The sequence below is a fragment of the Salmo salar genome, chromosome ssa18, assembly GCF_905237065.1.
Source record: "Salmo salar chromosome ssa18, Ssal_v3.1, whole genome shotgun sequence".
Taxonomy (NCBI): Eukaryota; Metazoa; Chordata; class Actinopteri; order Salmoniformes; family Salmonidae; genus Salmo; species Salmo salar.
Genome location: NC_059459.1, coordinates 70,787,149 through 70,802,251, shown reverse-complemented (window position 1 = coordinate 70,802,251; position 15,103 = coordinate 70,787,149). Strand labels below are relative to the sequence as shown.

At 42.7% G+C, this 15,103-nt stretch overlaps 1 protein-coding gene across 1 annotated transcript; it reads right to left on the bottom strand.

The window, feature by feature from the left end:
* Nucleotides 1–4,260: 4,260 nt before the first annotated feature.
* si:ch211-63p21.8 (kelch-like protein 33) lies at nucleotides 4,261–10,022 on the bottom strand. Its single transcript, XM_014156189.2, has 5 exons — nucleotides 8,854–10,022; nucleotides 7,999–8,609; nucleotides 7,462–7,799; nucleotides 7,071–7,241; nucleotides 4,261–6,569 (listed from the first exon to the last, which is right to left on the bottom strand). Exons 1-5 carry the CDS (start codon nucleotides 9,704–9,706, stop codon nucleotides 6,041–6,043), a joined length of 2,502 nt encoding a protein of 833 aa, XP_014011664.2. The 5' UTR covers nucleotides 9,707–10,022; the 3' UTR covers nucleotides 4,261–6,040.
* Between the last annotated feature and the right edge of the window lie 5,081 nt (nucleotides 10,023–15,103).

Below are 15,103 nucleotides of genomic sequence, written 5' to 3'. Positions count from 1 at the left end.
CTAAATGACTAACATGTAAATGCAAGAAGCGGTAGATCTGTTGTATGTGTTTTATTTGGATTTTGCCTATTTTACGTTCAGTATTGCACACCAGCTTCAAACAGCTGACCCCCCCCCTCCCCCCCGTGAGTCGATGTTCTGGATGCAATCATCAGAAGAAAGAAAAGTTACATACAATTTCAATACACCACCGCACAACAGGTCAAGAGGGGTTTCTTTGCCAACAATGGGTTCCCAGATACAAACGAGGCAATGATAGGTTATGTGATGCGCAAAATATACTGCTGACTGTGGTGGCAAGGTAGCCAGGTGGAATGCACAACTCATTCATTCTGCAGAACAGCATTGTTAGCCTATACGTTAGCCTATACGCCTACAGGAGTGAGCTGTTGAGGATGGATGGCTTATTGGTGAGTGTTGCCTACTCATTTGAAGTATATTTGCCATTGCTAAAGCAACTTGAATTGTCTTATTGGTCCTCTCTTTGTCCCTATGTTTTAATTTTTACTGGTCAAGCCACAACTGAGCGAGCCAAATAAATGTGTGTCTTTCATGGTACTGCGTTGTATATTCCCATGGGTTTTAACGGGATGATTTTGACCATACGTGGTTAATTAGAGGCGTTTCGAAATGCATATAGCCAAAGTTGTGCAGAAGCACTGAGGCTAAAAACAATTGGTATTTATCAATGGTTATCTCCTACAGGTGTGAGTATGATGCTTGTAGGATTGTTTGATAAATAACACTTTTTCTAAGCATACTAACATTCTAAATTCAGTTTGTAAGTAGTATTTCAGAATAATTTCTATGCAATATTGATAAATGAAGCCCCTGGTGTGGTTATCTGAAGTACCCATAAAGGCCACTAAATGTCATACAATCAGGTAGGAATGCAAATACTAGATAGTACTATACATATAGATGTATTTCTAATTGAACAAAAACCATGTCAAAAAGGGAAAAACAATCAAAAAATGAAGTGTTAGTATAAGGAACCCATACTCAAAAAGAGAGCATTACAGCTGAGAAGTCGGAAAGAATACACACATAGAAAACTATAAACATACAGAACCAGGAGACGTCTAGAAAACAACTAGATAAAGGTTAAAGGGGAACTGCAACAGCTGATTTGGCCTTGTTTTTTGGCTTGCACCTCAAGAAATGCTGGCGGCCATGACAGATGCCAAACGTTGGGGGTCAGTAGCCTACAGAGTAATATGAGCAGAATGCAATTGCTGAATTGATGTAGATATTCTAAACAAATTGTTCTAATGGCTTTCAAATGTAGTAGCAGGTCAATTTGGAATAAACAATCCTTTACATAATACCATGGAAGCAGTGTTCTGCTAATATAGCACCTTTCATTGTCATTCCCAGCGGATACAGATACTGTGCCTATCGGGATTTTGTCAGGTGGTAATGGGGCTACCTTGTCGAACATGTCAGAGTGATCATAACTTCCTGTTTGGTGTCATGTATACAACAGGAGTTCCCTGATCCTGGTGCAGAACACACAGGGGTTTTCCCTCCCCATAATGATGGATACCATTCAATTCAATAACAAAAAAAGACAATACAAGTAAAAGTTGTCTAGTAAAACGTTTATGTTGAGTGCCAGGTCTCTCTCCGTTCAGAAACGTCAGTGTCAAGCCTGTCTGTCAGTCAGGACTCCATCACATCATCATGCAAGTCTCCAAGTGCTGGCTCCGTCGATGCATCTGTGCACACATACACAGTCACTGTTCTATGACCAATGGCAGTTAGAATAGGTGATATCTGCCAAACAAACATATACTATATTGAAGTTTGAACAGGTCAGACTAAACCTACCTAATTCTGGTTTCCCCATCAACGACCGTTGGTGAACAGACGAGGTGAGGCTGGAGGCAATGTCTTTGCCGGCGCCCCATTGATGGGCATGGCAACATATATCATCAAAGATACTGGTCGGTCACACACAAACAGTGCCCTGATTGCATTATTATTGGTGGTGATGATTAGCTTGGTGGAACCAACCTGATTGCTGCGTTCGCCTTTCTATTTCACTTCAGATATCGTAATATGTGAAGTGAAATAGAATGCTAAACGCAGCAATCAGGCTGGTTCCACTAAGCTAGGCAATGAAGATGAATTGGGACAAAACACTAAACTGTTTTGACCTGTGACCAGGTGAAACGTGATCAACCTGATTCAAGTGTCCTCCCTGTTCCATTTATAGGAATACCCACAGCGAGGGCATGTCTGCGTAATGTCTCAGTCACACACGTCCCATTCACATTTAAGAACCATTTAAGGTACCATTTCCCTGAAATATTTCCACAAGTGTACTATAGTGCATTAAAAAATACATCTAGATTGTGAAATAGGTCTACTGAATCGATTCCATGTTTAAAGTAACTGTCCAGTGTTTCCAGATTTATATGAAATTTGATCTATAATTAATTACAATATGAGTTAAATCGTTTTAGTTCCAAAAAATGTATTAAGTACAGTATGTTAAAAAGCAGCTTTTCTGTGTTGGAATGATTGCAGCATACCCCAACAACAATGGTGAGGGTATATAGCGGTCATAAAAAATATTCAAAAAATATTCAAGTAAACCACTGATTGGCCAGCTCATCCTCTTTGAAGAAATAGTAAGTATTTTTTTTGTATCTGTTTAAAATACAAGTTTGAGGTGGCTTTAAAAGACAATTCTCCAATTTACAGTACGTGACACCACACTTTCTGCACTTGTAACGCGTGTCGTGTGTGGAGGACCAAGACGCAACAGGGAAGTGTATACTCATCTTCTTTTTAATACTGAAGAAGGTGAAACAAAAAGAACCACGTATACAATTACAAAAACGACACTAACTGTTCTGTCAGGTGAAGAACACAAAACAGAATACAACTACCCACAATACAAACACACCCCTAATTATAGGACCTTCAATCAGAGGCAACGATAGACAGCTGCCTCCAACTGAAGGCCCCAGCACCAATTAACTAAACATAGAAATACAAACGACTAGACAGAACATAGAAATAAACTAACATAGAACAATAACCAAAACCCTGGACTAATAAATCAAATACCCCTCTCTACATGGACACATACACACAACCACCCTGAACTACATAAAACAAATACCCCCTGCCACGTCCTGACCAAACTACAATAACCAATAACCCCTATACTGGTCAGGACGTGACAGCACTGTTGTTAAAATCATTTGTTTTATTTAGTATAGTATACATTTCTGTGTTAAGCATCCTAAATAATGCCATTGATTCAGTTTTTGAAAAATAGTAAACAAAAAAGGGAAACATGATGCGAACCTGGTAATCCAACTGATTATAGGCTACTGAAACCAATGACTTACCGCTCCACCAGTTTTGCTGAAAATAGTGGAGGAAAAAAAAAAAATCTGAACAATTTGGTGAAAGCCCTGAATCCTTAATAAGAAAGCCTCATTTTTACCATCACTAGTATTGTGTTAAATAATTACATTTTAATGATAACATATTCGCTTAGGATCTCACTTGGTGAAGAAACTGGATGAATGGACTCGCCTGTGGACTGAAACTGGATGAATGGAACAACAATGTCCCTGTCACTAACAAATACAGTCACAGTCATTCACTCGGAAGGCAAGGCACACTGGGAAATATGCAAATAAGTCTTTACACCAAGCAGTATTCCAGACACTGGAATCTGAGGTGCAGTTAACTTTAACTCTAATGAACGTATCCTTTGCAGCAGAGGTAACTCTGGGTCTTCCTTTCCTTTGGTGGTCCTCATGAGAACCAGATTTATCATAGCACTTGATGGTTTTTGTGACTGCACTTGAAGAAACTTTCAAAGTTCTTGAAATTTTCCGCATTGACTGACCTTCATGTCTTAAAGTAATGATGGACTGTCATTTCTCTTTGCTTATTTGAGCTGTTCTTGCCATAATATGGACTTGGTCTTTTACCAAATAGGGCTATCTTCTGTATACCACCCATACCTTGTTACAACACAACCGATTGGCTAAAACACATTAAGAAGGAAAGAAATTCCACAATTAACATTTAACAAGGCACACCTGTTAATTGAAATGCATTCCATGTGACTACCTCATGAAGCTGGTTAAGAGAATGCCAAGAGTGTGCAAAGCTGTCATCAAGGCAAAGGTTGGCTACTTTGAAGAATCTCAAATATAAGATTTGTTTAACACTTTTTTGGGGTTACTGCACGATTCCATATGTGTTATTAAACAGTTTTGATGTCTTCACTATTATTCTAAAGTGTAGAAAATAGCAAAAATAAAGAAAAACCCTTGAATAAGTAGGTGTGTCCAAACTTTTGACTGGTACTGTATATAATTTCATGGAACAAATAACACTCTTTGTAAGGAGGCCATAAGTTAAGTAATACTATCAACACACATACATTCATTTTTGTTTTGTTTTCTACAAACAGTAACAACAACAAAAAATCCACAGCACCCCACAAACAACACTACGCAAAACAAAATGCCCACTACACAACACATCCCCAAAGTGATCAACATATGGTTACCAAATTTCGTCAAACACTTCCGTTTTTTTATTTAATTTAATAATATATAAAATCCAATGGTACAGTATGTAGCTAGATAGTTCAGTCCTCCAGTTTGCTATTAATGGTGAATATGAGGCTTTTCAATTGATGGCTATACGGACCTTGACAACAAAGCTTTCTCTGAGATGAATCACAAATATTTACATATCCCAACAGACAGAACCGTGGAGATGGAGGGATATACATTCACAGTGACAAGGAAATGATAAGACATACAGTACATGATCCCAAAATGGTGTCAGTTTATCACAGGACCAAAGCATATGTAATAGTATTCCTTTGTGCATCTCCAACAGAGATATGACATTTCTGGGTGCGTTATACTGTATGTGTTATGGCAGGAGTGTAAAAAGTCCTATGAATGATCTTAAATTGCAGTTATTTATGTCTTAGGTTGTAGGAGCAGGTATGGACATTTTTACATCTTTGTGACCAATGGTTCTCCTCAATTTCTTCCTTTAGATCTGTTTCCCATTGTTTCCGTATAAGTTCTGAACCATCAGTTAAGAGTTTCAATCAACCCTTGATATAACTTGGCAATCAATTTATTTGTCGTAGCAGCTTCTTTCAGTATTTTTTCTACGCTAGATGCCTTAGGTTCATCCAGATTCTGTTGAAGTGATTAAATAAGACTTCGAAGTTGTAGGAACTTAAAGAAATAAGCCTGGGTTAATCCAAATCTTTCTTGTAATTGACTGAATGACAGTAGATTTCCATCATAGAATGTTAAAAATTCATGATGCCACTTTGGAACCAGGACTTAAAGGTGCTGTCACTTTGGAACCAGGACTTAAAGGTGCTGTCACTTTGGAACCAGGACTTAAAGGTGCTGTCACTTTGGAACCAGGACTTAAAGGTGCTGTCACTTTGGAACCAGGACTTAAAGGTGATGCCACTTTGGAACCAGGACTTAAAGGTGCTGCCACTTTGGAACCAGGACTTAAAGGTGCTGTCACTTTGGAACCAGGACTTAAAGGTGCTGTCACTTTGGAACCAGGACTTAAAGGTGATGCCACTTTGGAACCAGGACTTAAAGGTGCTGTCACTTTGGAACCAGGACTTAAAGGTGCTGTCACTTTGGAAACAGGACTTAAAGGAGCTGTCACTTTGGAAACAGGACTTAAAGGTGCTGTCATTAAACACCTGAGGTAAGGTGGGGTTATTCCAAATACGAATGGAATTGGCTGTTTTTCAATCAAAACAATATATCAATGACATAAAGAATTAGGCATAGCTCTTTCTCTGCGTTTTAGTCATATTTATTTTATTTTATTTTATTATATATGGCAACCCCAGCCCTCTTTCTCACCATGTGACCCTCCCTCTCTCATTGTTTTATTGTCTCAAGTGGGCAAGCAGGTGGAGCATTAAAGTAGACCTGCATCTTTTTCACTCCATAAAAAACAACTTCAATGTAATGTGGAACTTTATCACCATCGAAAGTTCCCTCTCTCATTGTCTCAAGTGGGCGGGTAGGCGGAGCAAACAGGCTCTTATGTCAGTGTTAGGTCCGGGCATCTTGCCCATATTCTCCCAACGTTGGGTAATGGGTTCATATCGGTGAACCAGTCTGGTCTCCCTGTAGTCTTCTTGGCAGTATCCTCCCAGCACATAGATCTTCCCCTCCAGAACCACAGAGGCTGCTCCAACATGGGGGACGGCCAGGGGCGTGAGGGTGCTCCAGGAGTCACTAACAGGGTCGTAGACCTCACAGGCCAGCTGGTCGGTGTAGAACGTACGTAGGTTACACACCCCTCCAACCACGCAGAGACCACCACCACCATGATGCAGTACCTCCATACAGTGCTGGGCCCGATCCTGGCTCATCTCTGCCAGGTAGGTAGTTCCTCTCTCAGGGTGGTACAGGAACATGGACGTCAGACACTGGTACCTGCAGTCGAACCCCCCTGAGATGAAGATCTCTCCATCCAACAATGTGGCAGCGTGGCCACTCAGGGCCTGGTCCAGAGGCTTGGCAAAGCTGGAGATTGGCAATGGTTGGTAAGAGGTTGGAAATGGTACTGATTCAGAACAATCACGGATGGTTCAAATTGAGAGCGCTATTGTTGAATTGAGTCAAAATTATATGCTGCTCTTACATTATTCTGCATGTGTCCGAAATGTAAAACATTCATCCCGTACACTGTAAACCAACTCAAGCATAGCGCCTTACTCTTAAATACCACTAGATGTCACCGTGATGATATTTCTTCGGTTCAGACGCCAGAGTCACACTCAGTTCTTCTTCTAACTCCACAGGTTCTTTCTCTACCTCACAAATCATTTGATCCTTACAAATAAAAACCCTGCAGGAGTTGAGTAAACGATGCTGAATAGTCTTGAAGGGGACTTTTGTTTTGACATTGGGTAAAATCATTTGTGAGGTGAGGAAAACACTTGCAACAGATCCAAGTTTTGAAAAGTCTGTTTAATATACTTTCCTGTTTAATAATACTCTGTCTTCCATGAGGTTCTATCTTACCTCCAGGTGTCAGATACGGGGCTGTAGTCCTCCACACTGTCCAGGTTGGTATTCATGTCCATGTCTCCTCCGATGGCGTAGAGACGATCACCCCGCACCACCACTGAGAAGTTACTCCTGTACTCCTGCATGTCAGCCAACCTCTGCCAGCTGTCCTGCATGGGGTCATACCTGTGTGTGTGTGTGTGTGTGTGTGTGTGTGTGTGTGTGTGTGTGTGTGTGTGTGTGTGTGTGTGTGTGTGTGTGTGTGTGTGAGAGAGAGATAAAGATAAAGAGAACATTTTCAGAAAATCCCTAAGCTCAGCCTCCTCAATGATAATAAACATACATTTTCTACATCAAAAAAAGCAATGTGTATTGTTAAAACAACTGTTCTTGGACCCCTTTATACCTGTATACCGATTTCAGCGTATCAGTCTTTGTGTAGAACTCACACCCTCCGATTACGTACAGCCGTCCCTCCATCACCCCCACCCCGTGTCTAAACCTGGGCTTCTCTGGCATCTCTCCCAGAATCCTCCAGTCCATGGCCTTCACCAGGCCTGTTCCGGTGCGGAGGGAGTTAGCGAACCACAGCTGCCTGCTGGGAAGCCGTTTCCCCAAGTCAGGATCCAGCTGGTCGCCTCCGACCAGAACCAGGGCGTCTTTGGGCCGTCGGACCCGGCACTGGTCCTGGGTCTCGGGAAGACTGAAGCCAAACTCTTTGAGGGCTGATCCGTACAGATCCACCTGTAGTAATAATACAAATTATACATTTTATTCATAATGACCTTTTTAAAAAAACTAATTGCTGTATGTGTGATGTGTATTATACACTATCTGTTATGTCTAAATAAACAGCAGAATTCCTCAAGACTATTTCCCTATACAAGTATAGTTTATCGTGTTATATTGTATTGAGATACAGTTGTATCGTATTGTATCGTACCTCTGTGTCGCTGCTGCACTCCATGCGCAGGTTGATTGCCCTGACCTCTCTGAACTCCTTAAAGGTCATGAGCGGGAAGCGGACTCCTGTCATCAGCTCCTGGGCCTGGGCTAGCCTCTCTGCTGGGTCGGCCTCTATCCAGACCACCACGGCCCTGAACACGGCCAGCTCTGAGGGCGCGCATAGGCCGTCAGAGTGGAGAAAATCCAGCAGTTTATCAGCCGGAAGGTCCAGGAATTTCAGGCTGGTAGACACTTCTTGGAAGTTCCTCAGAACAAAGTCCTCGGCCTCCTTGAGGAGTTCCGGCATCCCATAAGCCAGGGCGAAGGAGGCCACGTCCAGACATGAGTGGGCATCCATTTCCCGTTCCAGGAAATCGAGGCACAGCAAGAGGGTGGGCTGGAACTGGAGCTGCAGGGCGGTGCAGGTGATCTCAAAGACACACCCCCAGCTGAGGGAGAGGGACCCGCTGTAGGAACAGCCAATCAGGGCCTCAAGCTCAGATGCCTCCAGGAAGGGAAGGGCCACACAGGGCTGCTGTGATTCCCTCATCCCGCTGGTAAACATTCCCCGGAAGTAGTCACTACTGGCAGCCAGGAGCACTCTGTGGACTTGAGTCAGGAGAGGGAGGAAAATTCATCATCTGAGTTCAGCATCAGCTGTATCATCAAAACTTCTTTAGAATCATTATTATTACCATCATCATCACCATTGTTATCATAAAGTTACTCCTAAACAGAATACTGGGACTACTCCAGCTTGATCCCCGACAAACCCCCATAAAACCACAAACATTGTCTCCTCTATCGTTGCTTCAGTACATAGTCATGACAGCTTTCATTTCAGTCTACTCACCATGGAATGATGTTCCTCCAACATCCAGCTCCACATCACAGCCCACTCTCTCTGCCCACAGCTCTCTGATGGACTGAAGACTGACCTTCATCTGTTCTTCAGCAGAGATCTTCTCTTCTGCCCTCTTCTCTACTCCCTTCTTCATTTTCTCCTCCTCTTCACTGCAGAGTTCTAGAACTCTGGGGGCCCCTAGTGTTGTAGCTGCAGTCTGTATCTGGGCCAGTGTGTGTCTGTTCAGAGCTGCTAAGGCCCCAGTGTAGGCAAACTCCAGCACCCCTGTCAGCCCCACAAGCCCCACCTCAGGACCCAGACTGATGAATATCTCTGTCTTGATGTCCATGTCAACATCTCTCCTCCCCCTCCTCTTCTTCATCTCTTCATCCCTCTCTTGCAGTCTCTGGTGGACAAGGGTGCTCACAGCAGCCAGGACAGGGGAGTGTGCATAAAGACGCTGCCCATCCTCAGTGCTCAGAGTCAGGTCAGTGAGGAGAGAGGAGTCCCTGAGCTGCTCCAGACCCTGGAAGACCTCTTTAGGATAGGTATGTCTGTAGAATGTACGAACCTTCTCTTCATCTCCCAGTCCTTCCCTCCTCTCATCTGACACTTCCACTTCTTCTTCCTCTTTTCCCTGGCTTGCCGTGCTGTCGTTCCTCTTCTTCACCCTTGCTCCCTCTTTCTCCTTTCTCCTCGTCACGCCCATCCGGTTGTTGTTGTAGGCCACAATCCACCTCAGCTTTCGATCGTCCGCTTCTACCTCTTCTCCTCCTTCCTCAATCATCCTTCTCCTCCTTTCCTTCTCTTTCCTCCACCGTTCCTCCCATTCCATGGGCAGGTAACGTCTGGTAAACTCCATGGCTGTTTATGGCTCGAACTTTAGGACTCAGTTAGAGATCGATCCAACTGCTCTTTAGACAACCTCTCTCTCACAGATTATGTAGGCTATGTATATGTTATGCTAACTATCTACTGCTATACATATAGCCCAGATCTAACCTTTCTCCCCTTCGCTCTCAACCACACTCTTTCTTTCGCCACTCAGACACTTTATGTGTGTCTCTCTCTCATTTTTTCTCTCTCTCTGTCTTTTTCTCTTTGTATCTCTTTCTCTCTTTCACCTTTTCTGTCTCTCTTTCTCTCTCGTTCTCTCTCACTCCGTCTCTCTATTTTTCTCTCTCTCTCTTTTCCCCTCCGTCTATTTCTCTCTCTGTCTCTCTTTTTTCTCTCTCTTTCTCTGTCTCAGACTCCTACACTCTTTCTGATTTTGATCTCACACACGTTCACAGGCTAGGCTTCAGACGTAAACAAGAGTTCTATTCATAGCTACTAGGTCAAGGGGATTATGTTTCAATAAACTCTGGGTCTGCTTACAGGATCATATGAAGTGTAGTCAGGTTGTTGGAAAGTATAGTGGGTCAAGAGAAAGTTCCCAAAAGAGACAAGAAAGTGACCAAACGGTGTGGTAGGTCACATAAAATCATAGTGGATCACATGAAAGTTGGTCACAAAAGGTGTAGAAGGGCTAAGTGACATGAAAGTGTTGTTGGTCACAATATATTTTTGTAAGGCCTTAGCTGGGTTACAATGCGAATGCATCCCAGATTTATCAGGCCTGGTCAATGTCTCCTACCTGTAAATGCAGTATAAAATATACTATCAATGAAGCACTTGGAGGTTAATGCCCTGGCCAAGGAGGTACTGTGTAGATATGGCATATTTTTCTGTAGAACTTCCTTAAACAACCAGTACTTCATGGGACATACTGTTCATTGTTAATCATTGTTAGGCCCATATGCAAACAAAATATTGGTGAGTGTTGTATATATTGTCAGTAAATGCTTGTCAAATTCTCTAAGTATGTAAGACATTTGAGATGTCACTGAAATGCAACCTGTTACAATACACACAGGTGAGGTATTCAGACTTCCATACAGTTCACAGATTATAAAGATAAAATCACAAACACACATCACTCTCGCTAAGTGATTCAGACTCTGAACACTCTTTCTATTTGACTTTGGGCACACACATTTACATGCTAGGGTTCAGACGTAAACAAGAATCTATTCATAGTTACTAGGTCAAGAGGATTCTTTTTGGATAGACTCGTGGTCTGGAGCAGCACATTACAATCTAAGACTAGAGGCGAAAACATTAGGACTTATGAAGTGTAGTCAGACACTGGATCAGGGGAAATTATTGTAGGTCACAAGAACATTCAGTAACAGAAATGTGTGATAGGTCGCAAGAAAATGAAGTGGGTCAAAAAGAAAGGGTGCTGTATGCCTGGTCCCCATTGTCTCATGTCAGAGCGTCGGCCGTCTGCACTGTTCTGTCTGATAACTCGTGAACACCCATGGGATAGCTAAAAAGAAGTTCAGCTGCAATATGCTGTCCTAACTTTTGAAAATGTTACCAAGGTGACATCGTCCACTGAACCCCCTTTCATCCTCAAAAGAGTCCGAGTTAAATCTTACCAAAAACAGTAAACCTGCTAATATTGAAGTTTTTTTTATCCAGTTCTACATCTTGCTTATGAAATTGAAAATGTGCATGAATTTTTTATTTTTTTAGGGGTCTGAAATGTGCATGAAATTGTCTTTGCTTGCTGGCTGAACCAGTCTCGAATCAATCCATATGAAATGAAAGGCAGGGATGCTAACAACGCCAGTTCAAACATACAACGCTGAGTACTCCCTCTTGCTAGGTAGTTATAGTGTGATGAAGTTCTAACTAATGTACAAATGCGTTTTCATGATATCTGTTCTGCTGTGATTAGTGCGGCGAGTTCTACAGCACATCCTGACTGCTCTCTGTGATGTCATCACGGTGGCCAAAGTAACGAGGCACCGTGACAGCTGGCAAAGTCAGATACATGCTGATTTCTGAGAGCAATCCTAGAACTTTGGTGCCTTACAACTTCCTCAAAAAGCTGGCAATCTAGCTTTCGTATGGCGATTCAAACAAGCTTGCATTAAGTTGCTAACTGGAGGATGGTTTGGTTTGCCGTAGTACTTGCCAGTGCGTTATAGCTAAGGAGAGCAGAGTGATTTTCAGAATTAGGAACTAATGTTAGGGGGATGTGCCAAATCTCAAATTTTAGAGATGAGTTTCACATCCTACAAGAGATTGGTTAAGGGACGAGCGTTGTGTAGGAGTGACGCGATCTGACATAAGACAATGTCAACACAGAATGAACTTTCAAGTATCTAGGCCTGCTCTTGAAGTTTATCCATCTGTAGAATGGGGGGACTGACTCTGACCCTGCTGCTGCTGTGTCTGTCTGGGACTCTCGGTGAAGATGCTGGAGAAGACAACCTGAATGACATCATGGTACGGATTCAGCCTGAACAGGGTCAGAACATAGAGAATGAATACAAGGCTCACAACCAGCAGGTAGAGACTGCAGCCACTACAACAACCCAATCAGGATGTGAGCCTACCATCCACACTGTGATGAGAGAACTGGGGGCAATGGAGGAGAGACTGGGAGCAACCTTTAGGTCATTGGAAGACATGAGAAACAGGCTGGAAGCCAGTGAGAGCCAAGTTAGGTCGTTAAACGCCACAGTGAATGAACTGAAAAAATTCAATGAAGGTAAAGAGTATGATGTATGGTTCACTGAGAGGCATTAATGCATAGTCATTGAGTAACTTAAAAGTGTTCCAATTGTTTATTTGTTTTAGTGTTTTATAAGTGTACTTAAAGTAATTTTGATCCAATTTTTGTTATGTTGTTGTGCCAATCAAGTTGTGTTAACGTAAACTGAACAGTAATTATTGTAAACAGTAAAACTAATGTTGTCATGTCAACTTAAATCCTAGACAGGCCCCAGGTGGCATTCTCAGCTACTTTAGGAATTTCTGGAACCATTGGACCTGTCAGCAATGAAATCACTCTGGTCTTCCAGCGTGTTCTATGAAACGTTGGAAATGCCTACAATCCAACCACAGGTATTTCCCTCAATGTCAAAACAATGTATTCACATTTTTTTACAAACAAAGCTCATGCTTAAGTTAGTTAGTATGCTGTGTGTAGCTATTACTGTACGTTACATGTTCTTACTTCTTATACACTAAATTAACAATAATGCTGAATCATTTCTGTTTTTCCTCTGATTGTAGGCATCTTTACAGCACCAGTGAGAGGACTCTACCATTTCACCTTCACAGCTTTTGACTGGGGAGGGAGTACAATGACAGGGGCAAGCTTACGTAGTAATGGTCTCTATGATGAGAAAGAAGGGAGCTCCTCTGCGTCGTCATCCAATAGCGCCACCTTCCTGCTACAAGTGGGAGAGCAGGTGTATGTTGCTCTCTGGAGACATGGACGTCGGATATCTGACGATGGAATCACTACTCCTCATTTAACGGTTTCCTGCTCTTTCCCATATGAGGAAAAGATGATGAAATATGCTAGAAATGTTCAATATGTTGTTCTGGTCAATGACATACATCTTACAGTTTTGACATAGAGTATAGTAAGTGTGCGCTTGTAGAAATGCAAGAGGGACATCCTGTATTTGTTCTCATTAGAAATAATTGAGATTGTTTTATAAAAAAAGTAATACATTTCATTGTATTTTATTGAAACAAATAGTCAGGATTTCTGTACATGTAACTGCACACAGGTTGCCTTTAATTGAGATGACTCATGTACTGAAGGCAGCTCTGCAGAGTGGTCACTAGCTAGCTCAGCCAAAAAGGAATAAAATCAAATTTAAACCTTATCCTAATCCTAACCTTAACCACACTGCTAAACCTAATGCTTAACCCTAACCTTCACATTTTGACTTTGCAGCTGAACCATCTAGCGAAACCGCTCACTGCAATGCTCTACTTTCCGGCTACCCGGATAAAGCACTAAATAAACTTCAGTTAGTGCTAAATACGGCTGCTAGAATCCTGACTAGAACCAAAAAATGTGATCATATTACTCCAGTGCTAGCCTCCCTACACTGGCTTCCTGTTAAGGCAAGGGCTGATTTTAAAGGTTTTACTGCTAACCTACAAAGCATTACATGGGCTTGCTCCTACCTATCTTTCCGATTTGGTCCTGCCGTACATACCTACACGTACGCTACGGTCACAAGACGCGGGCCTCCTAATTGTTCCTAGAATTTCTAAGCAAACAGCTGGAGGCAGGGCTTTCTCCTATAGAGCTCCATTTTTATGGAATAGTCTGCCTACCCATGTGAGAGACGCAGACTCAGTCTCAACCTTTAAGTCTTTACTGAAGACATATCTCTTCAGTAGGTCCTATGATTAAGTGTAGTCTGGCCCAGAGGTGTGAAGGTGAACGGAAAGGCTGGAGCAACGAACCGCCCTTGCTGTCTCTGCCTGGCCAGTTTCCCCTCTTTCCACTGGGATTCTCTGCCTCTACCTCTATTACGGGGGCTGAGTCACTGGCTTACTGGTGTTCTTCCATGCCGTCCCTGGGAGGGGTGCGTCACTTGAGTGGGTTGAGTCACTGACGTGGTCTTCCTGTCTGGGTTGGCGCCCCCCTTTGCCCTAGGATCATGCCTCAGGACTACCTGGCTTGATGACTCCTTGCTGTCCCCAGTTCACCTGGCCGTGCTGCTGCTCCAGTTCCAACTGTTCTGCCCGCAGCTATGGAACCCTGACCTGTTCACCGGACGTGCTACCTGTCCCAGACCTGTTCACCGGACGTGCTACCTGTCCCAGACCTGCTGTTTTCAACTCACTAGAGACAGCAGGAGCGGTAGAGATACTCAAAGATCGGCTATGAAAAAGCCAACTGACACTTACTCTTGTGTTACTGACGTGTTGCACCCTCGACACTACTATGATTATTATTATTTGACAATGCTGGTCATTTATGAACATTTGAACATCTTGGCCATGTGCTGTTATAATCTCCACCCGGCACAGCCAGAAGAGGACTGGCCACCCCTCATAGCCTGGTTCCCCTCTAGGTTTCTTCCTAGGTTTTGGCCTTTCTAGGGAGTTTTTCCTAGCCACTGTGCTTCTACACCGGCATTGCTTGCTGTTTGGGGTTTTAGGCTGGGTTTCTGTACAGCACTTTGTGATATCAGCTGATGTAAGAAGGGCTATATAAATAAATTTGATTTGATTTGACTGTCGCCCAGTTCTGCCTCCAGGGAAAGACTCATTACAATAAACGTCAACGTGCTAACTCCACAAAAACACAATAATATATTCTCATTCACAGTACAGCTATCTGACGTTTAGTAAAGTAGTCAAAAAGACAAATAAATCTCACTTAAATATG

What these genes read in the sequence shown, in the direction of transcription:
- si:ch211-63p21.8 (XM_014156189.2), bottom strand. Translation starts at nt 9,706, where the DNA reads ATGGAGTTTACCAGACGTTACCTGCCCATGGAATGGGAGGAACGGTGG. An exon ending in ACGCTGAAATCGGTATACAG is followed by an intron (nt 7,242 to 7,461) that starts GTATAAAGGGGT and finishes ACACACACACAG; the next exon opens with GTATGACCCCATGCAGGACA. An exon ending in CCCGTATCTGACACCTGGAG is followed by an intron (nt 6,570 to 7,070) that starts GTAAGATAGAAC and finishes GCCAATCTCCAG; the next exon opens with CTTTGCCAAGCCTCTGGACC.